General features: G+C 45.3%; 1 protein-coding gene across 1 annotated transcript in view; it reads right to left on the bottom strand.

The window, feature by feature from the left end:
* Nucleotides 1-2,688: 2,688 nt before the first annotated feature.
* The window catches only part of ASB18 (ankyrin repeat and SOCS box containing 18), a 34,912-nt gene continuing 26,902 nt past the window's right edge, over nt 2,689-10,698 (bottom strand). The window contains exons 4-5 of the mRNA XM_073304772.1: nt 7,957-8,070; nt 2,689-2,874 (exon numbers count right to left, since the gene is read on the bottom strand). Coding sequence (XP_073160873.1) covers nt 2,689-2,874; nt 7,957-8,070 — 300 coding nt within the window. The remainder of the gene's footprint in view (nt 2,875-7,956; nt 8,071-10,698) is intronic.

Raw genomic sequence — 10,698 nt, 5'->3', positions numbered from 1 at the left:
GAGAGAGTCCAGAGGAAGCAACAAAAATGATAAAAGGTTTAGAAAAACCCGACCTATGAGGACAGATTAAAAAACCTGGGCATGTTTAGTCTTGAGAAATGAAGACTAAGGGGGACCTGATTCAAATATGTGAAGGGCTGTTATAAAGAGGACGGTGATCAATTGTTCTCCATGACCAATGAAGGTAGGACAAGAAATAATGGGCTTAATTTGCAGCCAGGGAGATTTAGATTTGATATTAGCAAAAGCATTTTATCTCTAAGGGAGTTAAGCTCTGGAACAGGCTTCCAAGGGAGGTTGTGGTATCTCCCCATCAGGGAAGTTTTGAAGAACAGGTTGGACAAACACCTGCCAGTGATGATCTAGGTTTACTTGGTCCTGCCTCAGCACAGGGGACTGGACTTGATGACTTCTTGAGGTCCCTTCCAGCCTGACATTTCTATGATTCTATAAGGCAGTGGTTCCCAAACTTGTTCTGCCATTTGGGCAGGGAAAGCCCCTGGCGGGCCGGGCCAGTTTGTTTACCCGCCGCGTCCACAGGTTCGGCGGATCGCGGCTCCCAGTGGCTGTGGTTCGCTGCTCCAGGCCAATGGGAGCTGCTGGAAGTGGTGGCCAGTATGTCCCTCAGCCCACGCCGCTTCCAGGAGCTCCCATTGGCCTGGAGCAGCGAACCACAGGCACTGGGAGCCGTGATCAGCCGAACCTGCGGATGCAGCAGGTAAACAAACCGGCCCGACCTGCCAGGGGCTTTCCCTGCAGAAGCGGCGGAACAAGTTTGGGAACCACTGCTATAAGGCATTAGTTTTTAACAGTTAGGGTAATTAACCACTGACCAACTTACCATGGGTTGTGGTGAATTCTCTGTCACTGGAAGTCTTTAACTCAAGACTCAAGATTGGATATTTTTCTAGAAGACATGGTGTAGGCAAACTGGAATTAATTCTGGCAAGTTCTCTGGCCTGTGTTATACAGGAGGTTGGACTAGATGATCACAATGATCCCTTCTGGCCTGGGAATCTCTGAGTTTATCCCCATTTACTGGGTAAAATCCTAGCCCTACAGAAATCAGTGGGAGTTTTTGGCCATTGATGGCAATGAGGCCAGGATTTCACCTACACCTACCTATTTGCTGTAGGCTGGGATGCTTTCGAAAGGCGCCTAAGGGAGGTTGGTGCCCAGTTCCCATTGGCAGACATGAAATAGTGAAACTCATTGGCAGCTGGACACCTGGCTGACCTTTGAAAATCCCCGCTCCAGTGCCTGAATGTAAGAGGGTTAAGGAGAGGGCAACGGCCATTAGTCTAACGCTTCATGTTTTGGTCAGAACACTATTGTTTTAAATTTGTATTAAATAGATTTAGAAAAGATCCTAAACGTCTTCCCTTAATTTTCAAACAAACACTCCCCAGCTCTCCTGCATTAGTCTATACCAGCGTGATCGGAGGGGCCCCGACATGTGATTAGGCTCAGTACATCGTGACACATGCTCAGAGCAGAGCTGCACTCATATGTGGTGCCAAGAGCATCTTTGGAGATACTGCAAGCTGCTTGTGGTAGGATGGAGCCATTTTAATTTTAATATAGGAATCAAAGAAAAAGTTTGTGTGTATGTAGAGTAGCCAGCTTTCAGCCACAGCCTGGTCTTTAAAGGACAATTAAAATGCTAATAGGGTTTGGTCTCTATTTAGGCTTGGAAGAATTAGATTTTTATTGGCAAATGTCAGTAAATGCTGATTTCACCATACACACACAAAGTGATGAAAAAATATTTCCATTGATAATAATCAAAATTTACAGATAGGCAAAGACAGACAAATGTTGCTTGAGAACTTATTAGAGTCAAAGTCCAGCAATTTAGAGTTTAGAATTAGGCTTGTTACAAATGGACTAGCAAATGAATAGTAAAAGTAGGGGTGATTTCCTGATTTAAGGCTTTGTATATTTTGACATGTGATGTTGACAGTTTGTGCTTGAGTGGCTTATAATGCTTTGACTTTTTGAATGTTAACAGCCACTGTCATTAATTAATTGTCTGCCCCCACCTAATTTCCTGCAACTTTGAAAATTTTAATTGATAAAAAATGCTTAAAGTCCATAAATTGGTTAACCATGAAAATTTACATATATAAAATCTAAAAAGATGCTCAAAAATAAATACTGATATTATCTATCAAAATGATTTAAAAAAATAGAATTCTGCCAAGCCTTTCTATATTATAGGTTATCCTCATCAGTTTGAGCATTCTGCCAAAGGTTACAACAGTGACTCTATTAAGGGCCAAATTTGGCTCTCTTTACTCCTGGGAGTGATACCACTGAAATCATTAGGAGTGCACGTGGGTTAGATCCTGCTGATGCTTACACCCATTTAACACTATGCATATGCATCATCTCATTGACTTCAATTAAGTTTTTGTAACACGTACTACTCATGTCTGTAATATGCTTATAATAGCGATTACTCATTTGTTAACCCATCATAGACTATTAATAAGTATAACCTGAACATATAATGTGATTAAAAAACATTCCATACAAATTTTCAACTGAAAGCAAATTTTTAAGTTACAGTGTAAATCCCTGAAAAACAATTATTTATAATGGAAATGACAGATCTGTAATTCTAAAGGCACACACAAAATATACTGTGATATACTACTGAGTATCAGTTAGTAAAAGGACAGCACTTCAAACCAGTATTCCTTCAGGTTCCAGCAGCAGGTAGTTTTGTAGGGGTTTGGGCACAGGCAATAAGGGGATAAGGTAGTGGCATTTGATGCCAAACTTTTTCCGAATGGCACAACGGCACAAATGTTGCAGACCCCGAGGTGTGCATGACAGCATGAAAAAGGATTCGTAAAAGGGCAGATGCATCTGTAAAGCAAGAGAGAGTAAACCTTGAATTCAGTTTTTGGATAAGCTAGATAAAACAGAGAATTTTCAAACTGAAAATCAATAGCATGATTAGATTAAGTAAGGTAACATCATTACCGAAACTTGTTCGCATGTTAAGAACTTTAGGTACTGGTAGGATTCTCTGAGATGAAACACACCTACAAAAGTAATTCCCATCAGAAAGGACACACAAAATTTCTGCAGGTACAACACCTCATTGTGGAAAACAGTTTTATTTTTTTGTGATTTTAAATATACTTGACAGCAGAATTCTTCATAAAGCATTAGCATGCTGACTCGAAGTATAGGAGGCATGGAGCTTCTAAGATGGCTGCTTAATCCTTGGTAGAAACAACTGCAGAACGCACAGAGAACAGCCCTTATATGCCAGCTTTCTTTTTCTTTCCAAGTGTGGCTGGGGTAGATCTACGAGGATCAAAGGATGTAGCAACAATCAACGACTGCCACTGTAGTGCTCATTGCTGCCTATATGCTGCCATCCACCAGTTGTAAACACACAAGGGTGAGATTTTAGCTGGGCTGAAGCCTGGTCTCCCTGCCTAACAATTTGATGTGCCCCCAGAAAAGGAAGGGGTGGAGATTTTAAATGTTGTAGCCCTAGGGCTTCGAAGGAGTTTGGTGCCCAGACCCCATTGACTTTGTGGGGGAAGGCTCGGGGTTTTCAAAAGATTGACAAAGGCCAGGATTGTGCTTTGTAAACCCCAGCCTTATCCCACAGCAGCTAGCTTGGTTCTTATGACCCGAGGACACAGAAACCACAGGCCTGAAATTAGTGAGCTAAGCAGCAACTCTGTTAGTGGAAGGAAGCAACAGAAATAGGGGGCGACGTACTGCATCCATTCAAAGCAGTTCACAAATACACCAACCAACAAATGATAGATCTCTGCTGTGGTTACAGGAGCAGTGCAGAGACTGAATGCTGCCATAAAGAGGCAGCTGATGATTGACCTGGTATGGGGCATTATGCCAGCCCCTTCTTGCCTCCTTAAAAACGAGGAGTCTGGTGGCACCTTAAAGACTAACAGATTTATTTGGGCATAAGCTTTCACGGGTAAAAAAATCCACTTCTTCAGATGCATGAAATACCCATGAAAGCTTATGCCCAATAAATCTGTTAGTCTTTAAGGTGCCACCGGTCTCCTCGTTGTTTTTAAGGATACAGACTAACATGGCTACCCCTCTGATACTTGCCTCCTTAGGCAGGGGGCATATTGGGGCTGGCTAGGAGTAGGGAGGGGGGTTCCAGGTAATAGGAGACATGATGGGGACTAGAGAGGGGGGAATCAGAGTGCAGTATGCTTCATTGAGCTCTGGCTGAAGGAACAGTCCCTAGGGAACAATACTGGCTGGTGCTAGCTAGAGCTAGAGCTGTGCAGTGGCTTTCCGGGACTGGGACGGGTGTAACAGTGGCTTAGAGCCACTCTTGCCTTCCTTCCCTGACCTATGCCAAGTGTGAACTCAGAATATTTGAGGACTGACCCACGATCGCAGGACTGAGCGGGGAGAGGGGATGAGAGCACATCTAAGGGTAAATCGGAGGTTTGATTGGAGCATGGGTAGGAATACCTGGGTGAGCTTTAATCTAGCTAGCGTGGCAAAAATAGTGGCAGTGAAGATGTGGTGGCACATGACTACATATTCAGGGTCCCTGGGCAGGCATGTACAGATCACACTGTTGCATCTGCACTCATATGCCTCAACTTCATGGGTGATGGAGCACCCACGGGGAAAAATGGTGGGTGATGGAGCAGCCATGGGGAAAAATGGTGGGTGATGGAGCACCCAGGGGGAAAAATGGTGGGTGCTGAGCACCCACTGGCAGCCCCCCATCAGCTCTCCTCCACCCCCACCCAAGTGCCTACTGACCACCGTGGGCCCCACAGATCAGCACCTCCCCCTCCCTCCCCACGCCTCCCTCCCACTGCAATCAGCTGTTTCGCGGTGTGCAGGAGGCGGGGGGGGAGGAGGAAGGAGTGAGGATGGGACACACTCAGGGCAGGAGGTGGAATGGGGCAGGAAGAGGTGGTGCAGGGTTGGAGTGGGGGTAGGGGTGTGGCATTGAGTGGGGGCGGGGCCTGGGACATAGCCAGGGGTCGAGCACCCCCTGGCACAATGAAAAGTCAATGCCTGTGTCTACACTGCTGTTTTTATCCCTGCTAGCTAGATCGAATCTGGTGTGGGTATCCCTAGCTGAACTGCAATATCATCTTAGACTGTAATGTAGACGTTCCCTGAGGAGATAGAGCAGGAGGGAGGGTTGCCCTTTGATTAAGGCTGCAGCCTGGAGACCGGGATTGTGTTCCCAGCTCTGCCATGGACTCCTTGTGAGACCCTGGGTGACTCCCTTACAGTCCCTATGTCTCAGTTCCCTCTCTGTTGTGAGGCTAGCTGCATTAAAGATTGTGTGGTGCTCAGATGCTATAATAGCCACTCAGATATAGCTATCATAGATATCAAGGTCAGAAGGGACCATCATGATCATCTAGTCTGACCTCCTGAACAATGCAGGCCACAGAATCTCACCCACCCACTCCTGCGATAAACCTCTCACCTATGTCTGAGGTATTGAAGTCTTCAAATCATGGTTTAAAGACTTCAAGGTGCAGAGAATCCTTCGGCAAGTGACCCGTGCCCCATGCTACAGAGGAAGGCAAAAAACCTCCAGGGCCTCTTCCAATCTGCCCTGGAGGAAAATTCATTCCTGACCCCATATATGGCGATCAGCTGACCCCTGAGCATGTGGGCAAGATTCACCAGCCAGATACCCAGGAAAGAATTCTCTGTAGTAACTCAGATCCCACCCCATCTAACATCCCATCACAGGCCATTGGGCCTATTTACCATGAATATTTAAAGAACAATTAATTGCCAAAATCTTGTTATCCCATCATATCATCTCCTCCATAAACTTGTCATCCCAAGACCATATGCCAGAGATTGCTTGTGCAAACTATCTAGAACTATAGCAGGGTTCAAGAAAGAACTAGCTAAGTTCATGGAGGATAGGTCCATCAATGGCTATTAGCCAGGATGGGCACGGATGCAAAACCATGCTCTGAAGTGTCCCTAGCCTCTGTTAGAAGCTGGGAATGGGAAACTGGGATTTCACTTGATGATGACCTGTTCTGTTCATTCCCTATGGGGCACCTGGCATTGGCCACTGTTGGATGACAGGATACTGGGCTAGATGGACCTTTGGTCTGACCCAGTATGGCCACTCTTATGTTCTTATCTAGGGATCATGGTGCCATGAGTTTCTGTATACCAATGCTGTAAAGGTGCCATAATCATCTCATGTTCTAACAGGGTCTCTGCCATCTTCACTCTTCAGTATTTCATCTTTTCAGTGTTCTCTCATAAATCTCACCAGGAAGGGACAACCTCATTTCTAGAAACAGCAGCAAAAAGGCTCACACTGAATTCTTCCTGAACTTCTAAATTTTGTTGAGTGAATCCAGCACGTATGAAAGGGACAGGCTTGACCAGACTCCTCTGTATGTCCACGGCAGAGAGACAGCACTAGAAGTGCACGTGCTTCCCCCGCTCTTCACACTAACGTAACCTCAGCTGGGACCTGGAGGAATCTCTCCTAGGAACGAGATTGTCGTTCAGATTTCAGTCCTTGGCTTCCCTGCTACATAAAGCCAAACGGTTTCATGATGGGGAAACCTGCATACTAGTAGCGGGCTTGAGACCATCTATTTATTTCACAGACAGGCATCAGAGGGTAACAACTTTTGATCACTATTAATTTTATTATAGGTATGCCTGGCAAGGGTCCTGTGGAAAAAATAGAATGTAATGAAGACTATCATAATGCATATGTCCAAGAGGGGTTGAGTTAAAGTTGCCAGGCATTGCCTAACTATTGAATGCTTGCCTTTGCAATGTTCCTTTAATGTAGGGGTTTTGTGTGTGCAATTATTTCTAGTACAGTAATGCTTAGAGATGCAGACCAAAACTGGGACCTTATTGGGCTCGGTACTGTACAAACATATGGTAAAGAGACAGTCCTCACTCCACAGCATTTACAATCTAACTAGACAAGGGGTGGGAAGGGACAGAGTGGATCGTGCAAGGTCCCGCAGCAGGTCAGTGGCATAGCCAGTCTCCTGAGTCCTAGGTAAGTGCCACACCCATTGTACCATGCTGCCTCCAGCTTGGATCAGAGGTAGAACTGACCTAGAGGACTCAGTGTATTCCCCTTTACCCTCAGCTATTCACTGCCACTCCATTATTTTTGTTACTTTCCAACATTTAAAAAAACCAAACAAATGAAAACTAAAGCTATTCTGACCCGCTCTCTTAAAACTGACATTTAGCTAAAAAGGACAGGATTTGTACAGACTCTCAATATGGAGAAAACTGGAAAGAACATTCAAAACAAGTGGTTGGTTGTTGGCCCTTTTGATTGTAACTTTGTATGGTTGGATTTGCACTGTCCATCGCCACTCATTCCTATGTCATCAGTGCAGGACTTGCAGGGAAGTGATGTCACAAATGCACGTATTGGTTACCACGTTGGGCTTTATTGTGCTCTCATGCTGGTGTAAATCAGGAGTAACGTTTTTTGAACTGATGGCGTTAATCCAGTGTAAAACTGAAGAGATGAATTTTAGGTCTGTTCTATATAAAATGTTCCCAGAGTAAACATTCTTTTTTTAAGGTCAGTTTTAACAAAGTTTAATATTCATTTTGGAGTTGCTCCTTTCCATTTGTGCCATCCGCTGGAAACTGTACTTGCCCTTGATGCCATTTGGCTATTTTCATTTTTAGAGCAGGATCCTAAGCTACTGGGTGCAAAGCAGGGGCTCGATTTTTCACTGCCTTGCACCTTATCTGGTTATTTACATCTGTGCAGGGTAGGTGTAAGAGGCAACCATTCTGATAGTGGGAGTGGTGTGGGAAGGAACCTGCAGTGCTCAAGGTCTCATGATGGCACGGCCTCAGGCACTGTGGGATATGAACTCATGTCTTAGGAGGCAAAACTGTGCCACTGGCTATATGCCTATCTAAGAAACCAGCCCACAGCTTTCCTACCTGAAATATCTCCTCTGGAATAGCCTCCCGCCACTGCTCGGAGATGGGGACTTGAGAGTAGGAATTGAAGAGGATTTCAATGATCTCTGGCACAGATGCACAAGACCTCAGCACCTAGAAGAACAAATGTAGAGGTGATGTTGTGAGGTTTCACTGGGGGTCCTGTACACGCAGTGCCGAAACTCTTAAAAATCCCAAATGGGACGACTGGAGGTTTCACTTTTCATCATGTCACTAGATGAAAGGATCAGAGGTTCCACCAATGACAGCCCAATTATCTGTGTAAACCACTTAGCCAAGGCACTTGGGAATGGTGCACACAACATTAAAAGAAGAAGTTCTGCTCTGTAGCAAGTCCCTAAATCTCCTTCATATGCAAAAATAATTGGAAGGCTTGCTTTTATTGTGAGGTTATTTTCACTGGATGCACCAGTTGCTTTTTCAACGAGAAGTCCTTGTGGTACCTTAGAGACTCAGATTTATTTGGGCATAAGCTTTTGTGGGCTAGAACATGCTCATCAGAACCCATGAAAGCTTATGCCCAAAGAATAAGAATCTCTAAGGTGCCACAAGGACTCCTCGTTGTTTTTGCTGGTACAGACTAACATGGCTGCCACTCTGAAACCATTTGTTTTTTGGTTACACTCTTTGCTTGTACATAAGCCAGGATAATATTTTCTTTATGCTTTGAGGTAAAAATCAATGAAATGCAAAGCAATAGCAAGATACTTTGATGACAAAAATACCAAGTTGATATGCCGGGGCTCTGTGATAGATTAGATAGATTGGGCACTCTGTTTCTCAGCCTCCACAACAGAGCTAGTTTCAGCCTATCCTAACCCTTTCCCCCTTACCCTCCTATAGACTTCATACACCCATCACCACAAAGCATTTCATTCACATTTTAATGTTCATTACTCCAGGCAGCATGATCCCAGTGAAAGGTTCCCCCCTCTCAAATCAGATTGAATTTGAGCACGTTCAGAGGCCATCAAAAAGTCATCCCTTTACAAAGCAAAGCACTCTGGGTAAAAATTTTAAGAAGTGTCTAGATGACTTAGGTGTCTAAGGCCAATGAAACATTCTCAGCAGGATAGGAACCTCTCTGATCACTGAAATAAGTTTCCAGCATGTATTTAATTCACACAAACATGGAGGGCAATAAGCCCCTGCACTTTTAAAAACTTTACCCTCTGTCTGCATGTGACCAACATTGCTCATTAAAATGTGATTTAAAGCCAAATGATGTGTGACGTTAAGGGCCTGATCCTGAGAGACACACAGCGCCTCTCAAGGTCAGGCCCCAAATGAGGCGGCAAAAAATATACAGGGTGTGATTCACTACTATGTGACTTAGACTATGTCTACACCGCGCACCTTTCAGTGACACGGCTGTGCTGCAGCCATGCTGCTAAAAGGCGTGCAGTGCAGCTGCTGTTTGTCGGCTGGAGAGCGCTGTTCACACTGATGCTTTTCATCAGCAAAACTTTTGTCGTTCGGGGTGTGTGTGTTCACACCCCTGACCGACAAAAAGTTTGGTTGTTCACGTTCCAGTGTAGACAAAGCCTTAGTGGAGGCACACCAGCATCAGACTGGACTAACGCAGTGCTGAATTGGGCACACACACAAAAAAATCACACCGTACACAGTTGTTCACATGAATTCTTAGTGTAGCTGCACTGACTTCAGTGAAGTTACCCTAGGGAGGAACATCACAGATTTTGATACAGATGGATAAATAGAACAACCCAACCTTGCCTCCTTCCCAAACCCAGAACCATTTGTTCATGTCAGGGGATGCGATGGTCCTTTAAGTCCCCAATGGAACTAATTAGCTGCCTCCCAGGGTTCAGGTCATAGCTGCAGGTCACCTGGTCCTTAGATCAAAGGCCAACAAGCAGCTAACTGCGGATACAGCTCTAGCTGCTTGCAAGGAGCAGGTAGGCACCTGCACAAGGCCCCCAGCTCAGGGGAGAAGGCCCTGGAAAGGGGCCAAGCAGCTGGACATGGTTTACCTGTTTAATTTATCTTGGGCTTTTTTTTGTTTTGTGAAAAAAAATTGACATCCTGCTGCAGTTTGAGAGCTTTTATTTGATGCCCTACCTGGCTTAGAGTTTACCAGCTAGATGCTCCCAGCTCTGTTGGTTCTTCCTACACGTGTGAGCACAGAGTAGCCCGTGTACATGGGACAGAGTTCATAACTCAGAAGCCTTCTAGGGCCAGGTTAAGATCTAGGGTAACTCCGTTTTCTTCACTGGAGTTACCCAGAGGAAATGTTTAGTCCTCAACATGTAAGTTAACTGACTACGTGTTGGCAACGTATTTAAAGTTTGTAACCTGCTTTGGGTGCCGTATTCAAATGACGAGTTTCTTAAGAAAAGGATGTAAATCTACCGCAAGAAATGTTCCCCTCTCAACATGGAAGCTAACAGTCACTATTATCATGCTGGGGAACATTTTCCAAAGCGCCTCTGTTGATTTAGGCTCTTCAGGCCTGTAAGCCTGTGGGACTCACCCCTGCGGCGCCTTCTGCTGGGGTCCTGGGAATTAGCTCTACTTCCAGCCTTGGAACACCCTCTGCAGGCCGGTGTCCCATTTACGCCGGGCCCCCGTGTCCCTCCCGGACGCAGTACCCCTTGTATGTTGGGGTGCTGCACCCTGGCAGTAACCCCTCACTTGCAGGGTCTCCCCTCCCTAGGGAACCCCCACCCTCTATCCCTACCTCGCCTCAGTTGTAGGCTA

Source organism: Lepidochelys kempii, chromosome 11 (genome assembly GCF_965140265.1).
Source record: "Lepidochelys kempii isolate rLepKem1 chromosome 11, rLepKem1.hap2, whole genome shotgun sequence".
In the NCBI taxonomy this organism is placed as follows: Eukaryota; Metazoa; Chordata; order Testudines; family Cheloniidae; genus Lepidochelys; species Lepidochelys kempii.
Note: the sequence above shows the minus strand (reverse complement) of the source record. Positions and strands in the feature narration are given on the sequence as shown.